General features: G+C 36.4%; 1 protein-coding gene across 1 annotated transcript; it reads left to right on the top strand.

The window, feature by feature from the left end:
- The first annotated feature begins 1,665 nt into the window (after nt 1–1,665).
- LOC113769249 (protein FAR1-RELATED SEQUENCE 5-like) lies at nt 1,666–7,705 on the top strand. Its single transcript, XM_027313714.1, has 6 exons — nt 1,666–3,783; nt 3,907–3,987; nt 4,155–4,244; nt 5,570–5,677; nt 5,791–5,858; nt 7,639–7,705. The coding sequence occupies exons 1-6, from the start codon at nt 1,666–1,668 to the stop codon at nt 7,703–7,705; spliced, it is 2,532 nt and encodes an 843-aa protein (XP_027169515.1).
- The last annotated feature ends 11,244 nt before the right edge of the window (nt 7,706–18,949 follow it).

Genomic DNA, 18,949 nt, shown 5'->3' with positions numbered 1-18,949 from the left:
GTTGCTTGGCTGACGTGAAATTAGGTGGAGAGAGTTGGGTTATGGCATCAGAAGAAGAAGGAAGAAGGCAAACAGTTAGAATGCTGTAAAAGAAGGCCAACGATCTCTTCAGAAATTGTATGAGCAATGCGGGCAAGACAGGCGGCAAGGTAGAAGCGAATTAAAGAGGAAATTCATTATCTGACGTTGCCCACCATTTTTTGTGCAACTTAATAGCAGAAGCAACTGTGCATAAGGGCATTCGGTGAAACAAAAAGCTCTCAACGGGCCAAGGTAACGTGATTCAACCATATCAACAACTTTGTGAATCTTATACCAGCAACTTTTCTGAATGTTAGATTCAGTAAAGACATAATATGAAGATAATAGAAGAATAGTCAATGTGTACTGTATGTGTGTGTGAGAGCGTGCAGTTTTGCAGTGATGAACTATTTAACAAGTGAATGAATGTACATGCTGCTGTAGATAAGTTACAGGTTATAACCACCCTATTACAATCTTTGTGCATCCACTAGTATTGGTCCATGGTCATCACGCAATCTTAGTTTGCCCCTCTGTTGAGTATGCAGTGTGTATAAAATGGAGGTCTGGGGTTTGACCTAGGAAAAGCAGAGGAAAAGATATATGTGAATAATAAATAGATGTACCTGGTTTTGTAAGTAAATTACATTATGTAAGAAATGTATTAGAATGAGTAAAAAATACTTGTTTGGCCCTGAAAATGTAGAAATAGTAGAAAATGCACAGGAATTGGCTTAGGCGATTGTCAGTAACGAATTACATAACGTCCAATGAAACAAAGTACCTAGAACCTAAATATAATCACCATAGTGGATGTACATATAGTTAAAATAGACTTACATGGAGTGAAAAACACATTACAGTCCGTATAACTTAGTGTACATGGAGTTATATTTGTACATAGATAATGCCATTGTATTAGAGTAAAAGTAAAGTGATGTGAATCATTAATCATATCGATGGGACTAATAATAGAATTTCGTATACGAGTAATGTGTGTAACATAACATATTATAAACGGTAATACACACTTATGTTGTCGTTTACATACATACTATTCATGAACTATTGTAAATTATGGTGTTGGATGCATAATTGGTAGGAGCAGAAGTAATGAATTGTAGAGAAATTGGCAGAAGATGGGACTCATGAGTTAGGAATGGAGTTCAACATGGAAGAGGATGCGTACAAGTTTTACAACAAATATGCCTTTAAAATGGAATTTAGTGTACGCAAAGACTATTTAAATGAAGACAAAGACTATTTAGTCTATTTTATGCGGTTGTCATTAACGAATGACATAAGGTCCAGTGAGCTAAAGAATCTAGAATCAAAATATAATCACCAGCGTGGATGTACATACAGTTAAAATAGACTTACATCGTGTGACCAATACATTACAATCCGTATAAGTTAGTGTACATGGAGTTGTATTTGTACACAGATTGTCTTAGAGTAAAAGTAAGGTGATGTGAATCATTAATCATATTGATAGCGTAATAATAGAATTTGGTATACGAGTAATGTATGATTCATAACACATTATGAATGGTAATATACATATATGTTGTCGTTTATGTACATACTATTCATGAAGTGTTGCAAATTAGGGTGTTTGATGCATAATTGGCAGGATCAGAAGTAATGGATTGCAGCAAATTGGCAGAAGATGGGACCCCTGAATTAGGAATGGAGTTCAACAGTGAAGAGGATGCGTACCAGTTTTACAACAAATATGCCTTTAAAATGGGTTTTAGTGTACGTAAAGACTATCTGAATAAAGACAAAGACGGCGTGACCACGTCTAGGAGATATAGTTGCTGCAAGGAAGGTGTAAAGCGCAAGTACGAAGGTGATGTGATGCCAAAGAGGACACGAGCGCCGACGAAAACAGGGTGTGGAGCTAAAATGGTTATCGCGTTGTTTAGAGGAACAATGAAGTACCGTGTGCATGACCTTGTCTTAGAGCATAACCATGAGTTGCACATTGCTCAATGTGCGCACATGATGCCATCACAAAGAAAAGTGAGCGAGGCTCAAGGATTCCAAGCTGAAATAAGCGAGGATGCTGGGCTTTCATTGAAACAGAGTCATGAGCTTTTGGGAAAGGAGGCAGGTGGGATGGAAAATGTGGGATATACTCGGGAAGACCTGAAACGATATCTTCGTACTCGACGGGAAAGGAGTTTGAAATATGGAGAAGCAGGTAGCATGCTGAATTATTTTCAAGAGCAAACACTCGAGAATCCATCATTTTTTCATGCCGTACAGCTGGACTGTGAAGAGCAGATAACAAATATCTTTTGGGCTGATGCAGGAATGTTAATTGACTACCAATTTTTTGGAGACGTAGTCACATTCGACACAACCTACAAAACAAATAAAGAATACCGGCCACTTGGAGTGTTTGTGGGTTTTAATCAACATAGGCAAATTGTGATATTCGGTGCTGCCCTTATGTATGATGAGACTATAGATTCTTTCAAATGGGTGTTTGGTACATTTGTAGAAGCAATGTGCGGAAAGCGTCCAAGTACCATACTAACCGACCAAGATCATGCCATGGCAGCCGCTCTTTCAGTTGTTATGCCTGAAACATTTCACGGTCTATGTACGTTTCACATAAGGCGTAATTTTATGAAACATCTTGGCAATCACTACAAGGAAAATAGTGATCTTCCATACATGTTTGGTACATGCATGTATGAGTTTGAAGAAGTGGAACAATTCAATAGGGTGTGGGAGGCGATGGTGAAGAAACACAATCTTGAAAATAATGAATGGCTCTCCGGGTTGTATAGAATTCGTGATAAATGGGCAAGGTGCATGATGAAAGAAAGATGGACCGCGGGAATGCGAAGCACCCAACTTAGCGAAAGCCTAAATGCAGCAATTAAAAATCATTTGAAACTGGATCATGACCTTGTGCAGTTCTTTAGACATTTCAATCGGGTGGTTGATGAAAAGAGACATAATGAACTGATCGCAGAATATGAAATGAGGCAAAAACTCCCCATGGTCGGGTTAAGGCAAACACCTATGCTTGTGCATGCATCAGAGACGTATTCACCAACCGTATTTGTTGCATTCCAAAATGAATATGGCGAGTCAACAGCTATGGTAATATTGAGACAGCAAGATGCAGCGATGATTGTGGAGTTTGCGGTCATGAGGTATGATGGAGGACCTGAAAGAATAGTGGTATTCAATCGGAATGATCTAAGTGTACGTTGTAGTTGCAAAAAATACGAGAATGAAGACATTTTATGTGGGCACGCGTTGAAGGTGTTTGATACTCTGGGCATAAAAATAATTCCTCCTGAATACATTAAGAGACGATGGACAAAAAGAGCTCGGGCTGGAGTTTGTTTTGATCGGCGAAGACGGGAAGTTGTGGCTGATCCTAAAATAATGATTTCAACTCGTTATCGGGAGCTCGCTCCAGCCATGATTAAGGTCGCAACTCGAGCAGCAATGTCGGAGGACACCAGCAAAGTAGCAATCACTGTCATATCCGATTTGGCAAAGAGAGTTGAGCTCCTCCTCTCAGAAAGTGAAGAGCAACCTTTACAAAATCAAAAAAATCTGAATATGGAGGAACGGGATAAAATTGAAATTGTGAATGAAATGGGGGAGGCAGTAGTCGCAAGATGCATTAAAAAACGAGGTGGTGGGAAGAAAAGTAGAGTGATGCGAAGTTGGATCGATAAATTTGACAGAGTGAAAAGAAAATCTAGATTATCAAGGACTACACAGACTACGGTATGGATCAAATTTTGGTACTCGGGGAACATTTATGCTAAAACTAAGTTATCGTTATGCTATTAACTAAAGTGTAGGTATCATTCATAATGAAATAATATTATTGCCGTATCAATACTGTAGGCCTCAGAATCGGAGCCGACATCGGTTTCAGTTGAGGAACCGATGTTTATGGGATGTCGTTCATCTACTGACTCTGTTTCGGTTAGTATAAAACGGACATGACCGTTGCTTTTATTTGGATGTTTCTAACAGCATCAATAGTTACATTGATCTTACATTGTGTGATAATGTTGTTACGGCTGTCATCCCTCCTGATATACCTATTTTGTTTGTCTTATACAATGATTTGGTCCATACGAAACTCGTAGACGCATTCAATGAGTCAGACGCATTCAATGAGTCAGACAGTGAATGGCCCTCCAAACGCTATTGCTCCGAATATCGATGAAAGTGAAACGGTATGTATATATTTAGTAGTTAAAATAAAGACCTTCTTATTCGTGTAGTAGAGCTACCTTTTTTTTAGGGTTAATATCAGAAACCTCCCTTGAGGTTTCTTCTAATCACACCTAGAACCCCTCATATTTTCGAAATCACACTTAGCACCCCTGGAATGACAACTTTGGTATCATTGTCAGCCCCTCATTATTTTTGTTCCACTTTTACCCTCCTTGTGAACTCTATTTATGTAACTCACATCCCTCCAACTTTTGTAACACTACAAAATCGTTCTTAAGCAGTGTAACATGTTTTGAACATTTTACAGTTTGTTTTATGTAAGCTTGTTGTACATCTTTATAATAGATTACGTTTCTGTTATTAAGTTTTACAAATAATTCACATAAAGTTACACATTGTTTAAAAAATGTTACATTGATCTGAACGGTGATAAAAAAAATGTGAATATGGATTCTCATAATGGCAGCAATAGTTTCAACATGTGATTGTAGTTGTAAATAAACTTGCTCTTCCATTTTTATGAAAATGAGGTCGTATAAATAGCTTTTTGTGCATCCTAGTCGAATGGAGTTTGTAAGTTATTAATATTACGATACCCTATTATCAAGTAAAAATGGATTGCTAATGCTATATACTCATGAATTCCCATCATCTTTAAACTACTTTTAGATTATGTTATTATTCACTTAAAAATTGCAATTTTGGCAATGGCACTATGTCCATTGCCAAAAGTCAACATCACTGGAAACTCTATAGCTATTTAATATTAGGGAGTGGGATAGGAACAATTGTTAGATCAACCATCTTTAAATCGTGTAACATTTTTTAAACATTTTATAATTTTATGTAAATTTCTTGTACATTGTTACAATAAAAGTCTGATAAGTTGTTAGTGTACATATGAGTCCAATATGTAATAATCGTATTTGTGTTGATAAATTTTACAAATAGTTCAATTAGAATTACACTTTGTACAAAAAATATTACATAATTACATAATAGTTTTACATAATTTAGGGAAAACCTCAAGGGAGGTTTCCGAAATTAACTCTACATAAATAGAGTTCACAAGGAGGGTAAAAGTGAAACAAAAATAATGAGGGGCGGACAATTATACCAAAGTTGTCATTCCAGGGGTGCTAAGTGTGATTTCGAAAACATGAGGGGTTCTAGGTGTGATTAGAAGAAACCTCAAGGGAGGTTTCTGATATTAACCCTTTTTTATAGTATTGTAATGGTGGGCACCCAAAAGCTGTCAAATCATGCAAATTATGTAGTTAACGTATGCTCGCTTTAATAACATTTCATTTTTTATTATTCGAAGGTTCACCTTTTGGCTAATCAGGGGCCTCCTACAAGTGTCCCTACAGAATGGATGCATCCCAGATTTTCTATTTTTTCCAAGTATAACTCTGTCAGAGATGTCTTAATGGTTTGATATATCATTTTTATTATAATGTCTAGTCCAATTTAACTTTATAAGTGAGCAATATAGGCATTGGTCCAGATTTGTTGACAGTCGATTACTTATACTATGTAATGTAGGAGGAGCGTGCAGCACTTTTAACACACTGTGATGTTGATGCATATCATGTATTTGCACCTTCACCCAGGTGATAAACTTTTATCGTTACAACACATATTTATGTACTGTTGTTAATTGGAGACTTGGACATCGTATATCATTAATCGTATGTTTCATTAATAATATTGCTGATTTACCATCGTTACGCATTTCAGGGAAGAAATAACACCCAGGGATTGCAACTTCGCGTTGACGTCGCCTCCCCCGAGAATGAGATTGATGAATGATGTGTAACTATATTTTTTGAACGAGACATTAAGTGGTTGTCCCAACTTAGGAATACTGCATATGTACGTGTTAACAAATTTTGATTACGCCATGTACATGTTGAGTTACAACCAGTTATGTATATGTTACAATTCATTACAACTAATGAATATGCAAACGGCAGTTTTTCGTCTTATCTAGTTAAATCTACTCTTTGTAAACTAGAAATTTCCTGATATTACAACTAGTGATACTACAACTAGTTAATATCCGATGAACCTTTCCTCTTCTCTCGTTTGCGCAATTGCGCTTGGCACAAACAATAAGTCCGGCCCTCTAACACATACAATTTCTTAGACACTTTAGTAAGTGTCTATTGAGAACATAGAGATGGTCGATTCGAACCCCAAAACAATTGATGTAGCGAGGCCTTCTCGAACATCTCATTAAATTAGCGAGATCTTCTCGAACATCATGCAACCTACTGGCTGCTATTTGGCACCCAAGAGCTTGATTTCTGTGTGAACCCTCTATTGATGACACTGCAATTGAGGTTAGAGGAGGGTTGAAGAATACTAATAATAAATTTCATGCACGGGTTCATTGCCACCCTTCAGTAGAATGAAATAGGAAGTGTGAAGTTATTGAAAATGAAAAATGTTTGTGTAGTAATGAAAGGTGGACGGAAAAATCTTTGTTGTTGAGGGATATACTACTGCAATCGCGCCCTTTTATAGTCCGCAGGACCCTCACAATGTAGTAAAATATCACTGGACAACGCATTCCAGACCAAACAAAATTTTGTCGTGGCAGTGGAAGCTGTAGAGTTCGATGCATGGCATTGAATTGTGTCAAATCTGTTCACAGAATAAAACAAATTATGCAGCTGGCTCATGAAATGACCTATACACCAATATTAAGGGTCATGTGGATAAACAGTTACACATCAGTAACGTGTACGTTTCACTATGTACGGATTGCGTTACAACCAGTTAGGTGTATGTTACAATTTATTATAACTAATGAATTTGCAATCAGCAGCTTTCCGTCTGCTCTATTTAAAACTGATTAATATTCCAACTAGATATTCCCCGATATTACAACTAATGATAATACAACTAGTTAATATTCGATGAACCTTTTCTCTTGTCTTGTTTGTGCTATTACCCGTGGCCGAAACGATAATTCCTCCCACTGACACATTAAATTGCTTAGACACTTTATTAAGTATCTATTGAGAATAGTTACGATGATCGTTTCGAACCCAAAACATTGCGTACCGAGACCTTCTCAAATATCTCATTAAAATAGTGAGATCTTCCCGAACGCATATGAGGGCAACTAGTACATCACGGGAGAAGAGACTGTAGACCCACATGCAGTGCCTGAACCATGTCGGATAAGTTTTGTTACGTACAAAGCGCCAGATTTGTAGTACCGACAGTGAATATACGTGTTACTTGCTGTTGCTAATCGTTTACAGACTTCAACACATGTTTGCAGCTTTTATCATGTTTTGGTCTTGTACACCAACTTTAAGGGTACCGATGATACAGAGTTACACATTAGATTCATGAACGTTTCACTGTGTTCATACACAGTTACACTGTCACAGGGAGGTATGACAGCCCAATACAACAGTTTCTTGGGCAAGAGTCAGATGTGTAACACTCTATGGCCTTGGTCAGTGTATGATCCAAATTTACAACCTCTATGAGCGGTTCGTACCTTCTTCTACTCCAATGCTCTATAGGGGATTTCATATTCGACCAGAAATTTTATGTATGTTGTAACTCAGAACAAACAAGGAGGTAAATAAGAATTTACGAATTGTAACAATATACGAACAGTTTGTCAATCGTATGGACAAAATGTTGAAGTATATTTTTAGTATCGATACTCTTAATAAGTGTTAGGTCGTGTCACTAATCAGCATCAGAAAATAAAATTAATTTTACAGTTTTTATCATGGTAAGATCTGTATTGCAACATTAAGGGTACCGATGTGAATACAAAATCTCAAAATCTGTACTGCAACATCAGTGACCTTAATTTCGACAATGTGCATACACAGTAATACGCAAAACATTGTGCAGAAAATCTCACAATGAATGTCAGTTTTTTGGCCCAGAGTCAGATGTGTAAAACTGAATGGCCCTGATCATTCAATGACCCACAATGTGATGGTACCTGAATACGCACCTCCTTCTGCTCCTGATGCTTTATTACAGATTTTCAATTTTACAAGTAATTTTATTAATGTTGTAACTTAGGACGAACAAAGCTGTAAGTAAGAACGTACGAATTGTAACAATTTACAATTAAGGTCACCATTTGTGCATCATTATACAATTAATAGTTTCAATTAATTGGAGTCATTAACACAGCTTGCTCATCTACTAACAAAATGAGAAGCCAACAGTTGTTAGAAGCACCTACTTTGCGTTAATACCATACAAGGATGACAAACTACCCGCCAAACCATTCACGAATACGGGTCCAATCTGGATAAAGTGGAGTCAGCGAAAAATTGCTATTAATAGCAACAGAAGGGCGACCGCTACCGAAATCCTCATGAAGGTTTTCATTTGTCGAATGTCGTGTTCGATGCTGTGCATATGGTGCGAGAACGAGGTTGAATCATGGAGCACTCTTCCGGGACTGTCGAAGGAGCTTTCTCTACTTATAGCCTGTCGATTAGGTGAGGTGGGACAGTAGTTAGTCTGAATTTGCTCGTCATCCCTCCCTATTGGATGGCACCAAGCAAAGAAAGTACATGCTTTTGTTTCACACACGAAGTACAGCAACCCTTTCGTTGGTTTCTGTGACTCGACGATCTTCAGGGCTGCCCTTCTTCCACAACTACAGTAGCGATATTGGTACCTTAGATCAGTAGATCCGCCTCCAGTATTGCTAGATGAAGACATTTGAAAGATGTAAACCTCCCTTGGAGCAGATGTTAGGAATTGATGTTTGTAATAATGGATGATGTAATGGTAATGTGTGTTGAACGGGATAAGTCACAAAGCTTCAGATTTAGGTATGTGGGAAGAGACGATATAGGAAAAAACACATTTTTCATCCCCAATGTTTAAGGTGTTCACTAATTTCGTCCCTAAATTTTCACACAAAACACATTTCATCCTCATAATTTTGTAATTATGAACAATTTTGTCCCTAAAATTTATGTATAACACATTTCATCATCATAATTTTATAATTCCTACCAATTAAAGGATTGTTAACCATTTTAGACATAATATCATCACATGTCCCATTCATAATTGTATTATTAATAGTTAATTCAATTATTGATTAAATTATAGAAATAACAACAAGTGTTTTTATGATACGAGACTATATCTATTTTTTTCCTTTAAATGGTGATATGATATATTTGAGACTAAATAAATAGATTGAAAGATAAATAGATGATTGAAAAACATGTATATGATACAACAAAACAAAATCTTGCAAATAAATGACAATCTAAACCATTCATTATTTTGTATTAATATTTTTCTCACATTTTCGTGTACCTCATTGTGATTAAGATTTGGAAGGGCAGCGTCCTTCCCACCAAGTTTGGACTTCAAGGATGCATCTTAATGCTTTGAAAATGTAACTAATTTTTTTTCATTGTCCATACTCTTCATCGTACCATAATCTAAATGGCATTGGTGCCATGGGTTTTCATTGTCCATACTCTTCATAGTGCCCGTATTACAAGTAGTTGGCATAGAGTTACGGAAAATATACATAAATATACATGTTCGGCTAATGTTATTACTGACAACTGCAACTCGAAGAACGCAAAATACATGACTTAAAATCACATTTTATGGCCACAACCGATAAATAAACAGTATGTTACAAAAAGACGCACATTTCGTCGCTAATATGGCCAGGTCGAAAAACTACTATTTCAAAAACATCCTTTGCTACTATACAAAAAGAGTCCTGAATTTACATCCTTAACTATGATGATCTTGCAACCTTTTACTGTTTACTCCCAACCGTGGCGACAATAGTGTCCTGAAACTTTGTATTATGCTCCGAACTACAAAGCCGCGCGGTGTACATAATTCGATATTTCGCAACATTTTCCTGCACAATTTCACCTCTTGTATTAGTAAACCCGGGGATTGAGGTATTTATTACCCGTTTTATTGCCACAAGTAGAAAAACAGATAGTTATAGAATATGATCACACCTCAGTAATTCGCACAGCCAATCTTCCACTCCAGTGTTCAAGAAAGGTCATCGTGAAAACTCCACTATCGAACCTGTACAGATCAACATATTGTGACTCAGAAATATGGACAATATACTAAAGTGATTGTAGTACACATTGCAATAGTAAGGTATCGGGGTGGTATTGAAAGATTCCATATTTTACATGCGATCGGGTGACACATGAGGTACATCAGCAACTAAGAGTTTGAAAGTTACAAAGTCAAGTTCCATCCCAAATTTAGCTGCCATTATCAGTCCGAGGGCACGTTGCTGCATGAAACAGAGTCAAGTAACTATTTGTATGATAAAAATTAATGAACAACTCCTATAAACACTCATACCAAGCGCTTTAGAACTGTAATATCTTTGCTCTTTGCTTGTTGTGGGTCAGGGTCTAGCAGATGCACTATGCGTTGTGAGACATGGAAGGAGTACACAAACCAGCAGCTGTCTACGAGGACAGGAACAAGAATCTGCAGCATAAAAAAAAATTTCATCAGCACGAGCATAATAGAGTAGTTTACCAATAACTTGCCAATATATAGCATGTCTCATCAATAGTTACGATAAGGTTATATCCATACCAACTGACACTTAGATGGATCAGCCGCTTTATCAGGCCCGCGGATCTTGAACAACTTCATAAGCTTAGTAGTTAGGATGTCATCGGGTTGTGTTTCGAATTTTCGAAAATTCAAAATGCCATCCTGTTAGCAATCAGTACAAGGGGATATAGATGTTTAGGGTGAATTTCACTGACTCGGGTAATAGATTGGTACATGCATTTGTGCGAAACTTTGATAATATTTTATTGAATGGTAGTCATTATCTAACAACAATTTTAATACTTACAACTGCTATAGGCTCGACAATATAGCGCTTGACTCTACTGGTTGTACTAGCCTCCCCACCCCAGTTTATATGCCTAGCAAATATGTTCATGACCTGCGTACAGTTACAGCCAAGTAACAGAATGGGTTTAGTTACTGTCATTTGGAAAACGTATCGCTTTACCTTACCAAACCAACACAATGTATTATTTCTCGGGCTAAAAAAATATGCCTAACCCGAGTCGACACATGCATGCCATCACAAAGAGTCCTGAGGTCATCTCGTGTTAGAGAAAGTTGGAACATCTGAATGAGTGTCTCCCTGTCATTAAGTCAGACAAAGAGTTACTTTTAAAATTGGCAGTTGTTAGCAACCATGTTCTACAAAAAAGTAAATGCTTTATCATAGAGTTACATTCAACTTCAGCCAACAAATACTAGCGCTAATAAACCATGCATTCCCTAATATTCATCAATTTTACTACCTTATGCTAGTTCTTCATTACAAAAAGGATGTTCAAGAAACGTAACTCGAGAGAAATGTTACAATCTTATGGTTACAATTGATACCATTTTAGCCTAAATTGAATTACAATTCGAAGAGCATAAAAATGCATGAATTGATTACGAATGGACTGGAGGGATGCATTTAACAAATAGTGGCACCAATAAATCCTTAAGTGCCTGTATTATAACTTCATAATCGTATGATAAATATATAGGAACCTTACTTGGGATTCTTATGTACCTCCCACGCGAATGCAGCGATCCTTTTGTCGTAAATGCTGATTGTCACGTGCGAAGGCAGAACGTACTCGGCTGACCGTAGCATGCTGCTTTTCTTCGTTGCCCGAGCTGGCCTGTGCTCATTCTCATCTTCAACAATTGCCGCAGATATCAATACATCAGAAAATTAAAATGTTATGTAGTTCACACTGACAGAATAATGATTAGGGGTTAATATCAGAAACCTACCTTGAGGTTTCTTCTAATCACACCTAGCACCCCTCATGTTTTCGAAATCACACTTAGTACCCCTGGAATGACAACTTTGGTATCATTGTCAACCCCTCAATATTTTTGTTCCACTTTTACCCTCATTGTGAACTCTATTTATGTAGAGTTAATTTCGGAAGCCTCCCTTGAGGTTTTCCCTAAATTATGTAAAACTATTCTGTAATTATGTAATATTTTTTGTATAAAGTGTAACTCTAATTGAACTATTTATAAAACTTATTAACACAAATACGATTATCACATATTGGACCCATATGTATACTAACAACTTATCACACTTCTATTGTAATGGTGTACAAGAAGTTTACATAAAATTAGACACTGATTCAACAAATGTTACACTATTTAGGGATGGTTGATCTAACAACTGTTCCTATCCCACTCTCTAATATTAAATAGTCATGGAGTTTCCAGTGACGTTAACTTTTGGCAATGGACATAGTGCCATTGCTAAAATTGCAATTCCTAAGTGAATAAAACACAATCTAAAAGTAATTCAAAGATGATGGAAATTCATGAGTATATAGCATCAGCAAGCCATTTCTACTTGACAATAGGGTATCGCAATATTAATAACTTACAAACTCCATTCAACTAGGATGCATAAAAAGCTATTTATACTACCTCATTTTCACAAAAATGAAAGAGCAAGTTTATTTACAACTACAACCACATATTGAAACTATTGCTGCCATTTTGACAATCCATATTCACATTTTTTTTTCTCTTCATTCAGATCAATGTAACATTTTTTAAACAATGTATAACTCTATGCGAATTATTTGTAAAACTTAATAACAGAAATGCAATCTGTTATAAAGATGTACAAGAAGCTTATATAAAATTACAAAATGTTCAAAACATGTTACACTGTGCAGGCACGATATTGTAGTGTTACTAAAGTTGAAGGGATGTGAGATAAATACAGTTCACAAGGAGGGTAAAAGTGGAACAAAAATATTGAGGGGTTGACAATAATACCAAAGTTGTCATTCCAGGGGTGCTAAGTGTGATTTCGAAAACATGAGGGGTGCTAGGTGTGATTAGAAGAAAGCTCAAGGGAGGTTTCTGATATTAACCCTAATGATTAGGTATACATGTTATACAAAAATTTAATGGGGCAGCACATTGCAATAACGTTTAACCGATCAGCTAAGAATTCTTAAATTCATATGCAAAACTCAAATGTAACTATTAATTCAGACTAAATACTATCAAGGTTTCTATTTTCTGAACACAACATAATAAATTTAATTTGTGAGTACTTGTACATCAAATTCAAGACACTATTTTTTTGTTCACTAACCTTTCCTTTTGCGACTATAAGACCGCAACCTTCTCGGTGTGTGTGGCAGATCCAAAGGATGCTCAATTCGAAAGGGACCTGTTGAGTCATCTTGGATGATTGTTGGGGTATCATTTGACTTGTACACACTGTCTGAAATGTCCTTCCCATCACTTGTGTTGCCAACATTTTCTGCCTCCTTCCCATCAGTGGTTCTCCCACTTTGCTCTTTTCCAACTGTCGTCTGCCCCATCGAATGTCGATTTGTTGGTTCAGTCTCATCTATTGCTCTGGTTGAGGTCCCAATGTCATAATCATTACCGCCTGCATCTTGTTCTTTTTCACTATCACCGTCATCGTCAGCATTGGAGTCCTTTCCTGCTTCTGCGGATTGATATTCCGAATGATCTTCACTGTCCATATGAAGATGTATTTGCTCTGAATCAGACATCCTCTGTTTCTGCTTTTCGTTTGAAACGACCTCTGTTGTTGCTGTTTTGGCCCTAGGATGAGAACACAGCAATTCTGCAATATTTAATATCCTTTTTTGGCAACTTACTGTCATACTGTACACTTCTGAAAGCTCAACCTGCTTATACATTAACAAACCACAATGAATAGCCCGTTTCGACTTAATCTGAACAGATGAATTCATCATATTATGCATTGATCTGTATTATTTACTCATGGACCTCATGAAATCTGCCTGTTCGCTTTCAGGTGGTGAAATATTTTTCAAGAAAAGTTACATGAAAATGACTAAGCTGTATTTAGCACACGAATTGCATGAAGTATACAATTAACTTTGTATTTTGCATGAATAATATTCGAGAATTTTTTTTCTCTCTCGTTTCTGTCATAAAATATGAAACAAACGACATGAGCACACTACGTTTCAAATGTAGCTAGATTATAGCTGAGCACTAGTGTTATTTGTCATCGGCGTTCGAAAAATCTTCCCACCTTTTTACAAAGCTTAACTACTTCTTTGTCCCATTGTCGATTTACAACTAACTTTCCTGATTTTGTATGTCAAGCATAGCAAACGCAAAATGATTGTATGCTATACGTCAACACTTAATGATTGTATTTGACAACATTACTTTCATAAGTTACGTAGCTGTGGCTGCTTACGAATGATTGTTCAAATTATAAAAAATGTATAACTTTAACTTAAGTAACAATAGCGCATAATGAAGTATCAATTTTAACAGTTAGGCAGCTTACTGCGATATCATGATGCCCGCTGTCCATCATTATTCCAACTAGTTCAGGGGGTAGTTCATTTATCTGTGCACCAGATTCAGCCTCTTCTTCTTCATGCGTGCCAATCTACGAAAATAAAATCAAACCATCACTTCATAAGTACATGGTATGTGTGGCCTATACATACAAACTAGTAAGTTAAAATCCATCAAAAAAAAGTTATCGCTCTTACTAGTTTTCCTTTTCCATAACCTCCGAGATTATCGATCTCCAATGCATCCCGTTCTGAAATTAAAGCATCTGTCCATGCCTTTACTCTTGGTGTAACTCAAGCCACTCTGTGCTTCAGTATTGTCACTCGATCAAGGTAATGCACCTGCAATATAATTAGACACTGACACATCAATTATATCACCTGAAATTCAAGTACTATGCATAAACAACCTTCATGTGCCTACTTAAAATTTCTTTTCGTTGCATTCCCTACTACTTAGATCACTTACTAACTTTCAATATCACATAACTAAACTTACCAGTAGGACAAACATGCAACCCCCAACATATTGGTGCTGCTTTCCGCTTTTCTTCTGTACTTCTAATATCCTATTGCATAGTACATTTCTAACGTACTCTGCCCAATTTAATGAGGGCACCTCAGTAACCACCTTCGTGCAATCCCATAGCCGAATTTTATGCTCAGCCCGTGTAGTTGGAGCTAATAGACATCCACAAGCAAATGCAACAAATAGTCGCTTGAACTCGTCCCCACCGCTCATGCTTACTAACTCTTCGGGCAGCTCTTTCCATTTGTATGTTCGGCGACTTGGTCTGGAATCTCCACCCTCACTGCTATCAGTATCTTCAACTGGTAAGGGGCCATCATTTGGGATTCCAAGGATTAAATTGATGTCTTTTCCTGTTAAGGGTAGCACACCATCTCTATGTAGCTGAAAACTACTTAGTGTAGGATTAAAATTGTCGATCAGCCAGGTTGCTATGCCGTTCGGAATGGAGCGACACTTTATTTCCAGCAGCCCTCCAAACCCCAAATCTCTGATTTGCTGTTTTTTTGTTTCATCAATGTTCGATGCTAACCAAACCATCTGATTTGGTGAACAACGAATGGTGTACTTCGGATTCTATAATTAAGTTCAAGCACAAAAACTAGTTAGATATACACACATTATCACGTAACAACCTATTTCAGCATCCATGCCTTGTGCTTACCTTAATCTGCTGTTTTTCCGGTATAGTCTTTCCAAGACGCGCCATTTCTCTCTTGTACTCCTCTTTCTCTTTTCGATAGTTCTCTTTTCGATTCTGGACTTCTTCCTCGCTCAACTTATCATATGCTGCTTTAACCATTTTATTATACTGCATTGGATGCATATAATCGTGAATCATGTTATATGTAATTCAACATTTTCTAACACAGATTAATATCAGAAACCTCCCCTAATGTTTGTTCTAATCACATGTAGCATCCTCCAAGTTTTCGAAATAACACATAGCATTCCCGACAGTAGGATGTGACAGGTTCTCCTAATCAAAAGGTGAGAAATTATCCAAAAATCACCAACATCTATCCCATGCCACAAACAACCTTAACTCGTTCAGAGGCAAAAAGAAATTCGGATAAGTATTGTTATACCATAACCAAAGTTGAACGGTCATAATTTAAAAATAATCAATGCAGTATACGGAGACCAATACTCCACTACAAGAACTAAGAAGAAAACTGCATACCAAAAAAGATTAAAAAAAAAATCAAAAAATTCTTTTGACAAACTGCTGATAACTGTTCTGAATTATGTAATATTCTTTGTACAACGTGTAACTCTAATTGAACTATCTGTAAAACTTACCAACACAAGTACGATTATTACATACTATACCCATATCTACACTAACAACTTATCACACTTCTGTTGCAAGAATGTACAAGAAGTTTATACAAAATTACAAAATGATGAAAAAATGTTACACTATTTAGGGATGATTGATCTAACAACTGTTCTTATCCCCCTCCTTAATATTAATTAGTCATGCCGTTTCCAGTAATGTTAACTTTTGGCAATGGACATAGTGCCATTGCCAAAATCGCAATTCCTAACTACATAATAACACAATCTAAACGTAGTTCAAAGATGATGGGAATTCATGAGTATATACCCTAAGCGAGCCATTTCTACTACATAATGGGGTATCGCAATCCATATGTTTCCAAAACACCATCTACAAGCAATAATCTAGACACTGAGGATTGCAATATTAATAACTTACAAACTACATTCGACTACGATGCAGAAAAAAGCTATTTATACGACCGCATTTTCCCAAATATGGAAGAACAAGTTTATTTACCACTACAACCACATTCTGAAACTATTGCTGCTATTATGAGAATCCATACTCACATTTTTTATCCCCGTTCGGATCAATGTAATATTTTTTAAATAATGTGTAACTCTACGTGAATTATTTGTAAACCTTAATAGCAGAGACGCAATCTATTGTAAAGATATACAAGAAACTTACATAAAATTACAGAATGTTCAAAACGTGTTACATTATTCAAGGATGATTGATCTAACACCCTTCCCTACCTCGCATCCCTCCAAACGATACATATCAGCATACTCCATGGTGTATGAAGATATGTAATTGTGTTACAACCCTGATGCTATCCTATTATTTATTAGATGATCATTTACATATACTAAAAAACAAGATTTAGACCTGTTTTGCTACTAGGAAATAAACTCTTTTTGGGCTATGGGTACAGGTGGAACAAAAATAAAGTCTCTATCCTACAATTCATTTTTTTGCTATCATTTTGAAATAGAGATGCTGACAATGACACCAAAATTGTCATTGCAGGGGTGCTAAGTGTGATTTCGAAAACATGGAGGGTGCTAGGTGTGATTAAAAGAAACCTCAAGGGAGGTTTCTGATATTAACCCTTTTCTAATAGTGTTTTTTACTTTTACCGTGCAACAACTATAAACAATTAATGCTTTATTTAGTTCTTAATACATACCTCTGTTATCTTAATGCCTTTCGCTGGAACGGTGCTTTGATACTCCTTCCTACACACATTAAATATTAACCAATTAGCTGTGCATTCTACTCATGATTATTATTTTCAATAAACATCAATATTACCTAAACTTCATCCACGCATTCAAAGGTGGAACTGGTTCTCTAACTTCACTTGTACCCGCTGCCTCTATTCCTTCATTTTCGCCTAAACTCTTGTTCCGTTTTTCGCTTCTTATTCGTGTCATCCTGTTCATGCATAACAACAAATACAATAAACATATACCACCGAAGTCTCAAATACGACATACGAGTTACACGCTAACATTTCTACTCTGTTTCTTCTATGTATTTGTTAATCCACACCATATAACATTTATCCAACACTGTGTTCATGCACAATAAATAATACAATCTAACATACATCAATGCAGTCCAAAATATGACATTCCAATTTCAATCTAACAATTCTTTTCTCTTTCTCGCCGGTACCTGCTAATCCACACCATGTAACATTTATCCAACACCACGTAACCCTTATCCAACACTTTGTCCATGCACAAGAACTAATACCATAAACATACATCAATGCAGTCCCAAGTACGACATTCAAATTTCAATCTAACATTTCTCTTCTCTTTCTGCCTGGTATCTGCTAATACACACCATGTAACAGTTATCCAACACCATGTAGCATCTATCCAACATTTTGTTCATGCACAACAACTAATACAATAAACATACATCAATGAAGTCCCAAATACGCCATTCAAATTTCAGTCTTAACATTTCTCTTTTCTTTCTGTCCTGTACCTATTAATCTACACCATGTAACAGTTATCCACCAATATGTAAGATTTATCCAACATTGTCTTCATGCACGTGAACTAATAGAACAGATACACTAATGAAAATCACAAAATGAGACATACCAATTTTACACTAACATTTCTACTCTTTGCTTCTCTGTGCCTATTAGTCCACGACATGTAAGACTTATCCAACATTATGTTCATGTACATCAACTGATACACTAGACATACACCAATGAAATCTCAAATATAACATACCAATCTCCGACTATCATTTCTAATTTGTCCTTCGCCTCTACCCTTTGTCATTTTCTAGATCTTTTCCTTATACTATGTACTACATCTCACAAGTTTTGACTTTCTTATGTTAATGTTTTACACTTTAACACACCGTATCAATGTTTCTCCATGTCACTTTTTTCCTACATAACATAATTTTTAGCCAACGTGCTATATTACCCTTCATTGCACTGAATTATCTTGTCAC

Source organism: Coffea eugenioides, chromosome 4 (assembly GCF_003713205.1).
Source record: "Coffea eugenioides isolate CCC68of chromosome 4, Ceug_1.0, whole genome shotgun sequence".
NCBI classification, from domain to species: domain Eukaryota; kingdom Viridiplantae; phylum Streptophyta; class Magnoliopsida; order Gentianales; family Rubiaceae; genus Coffea; species Coffea eugenioides.
The sequence above is the reverse complement of the archived record's forward strand: the minus strand, read 5'-3'. Positions and strand labels throughout refer to the sequence as shown.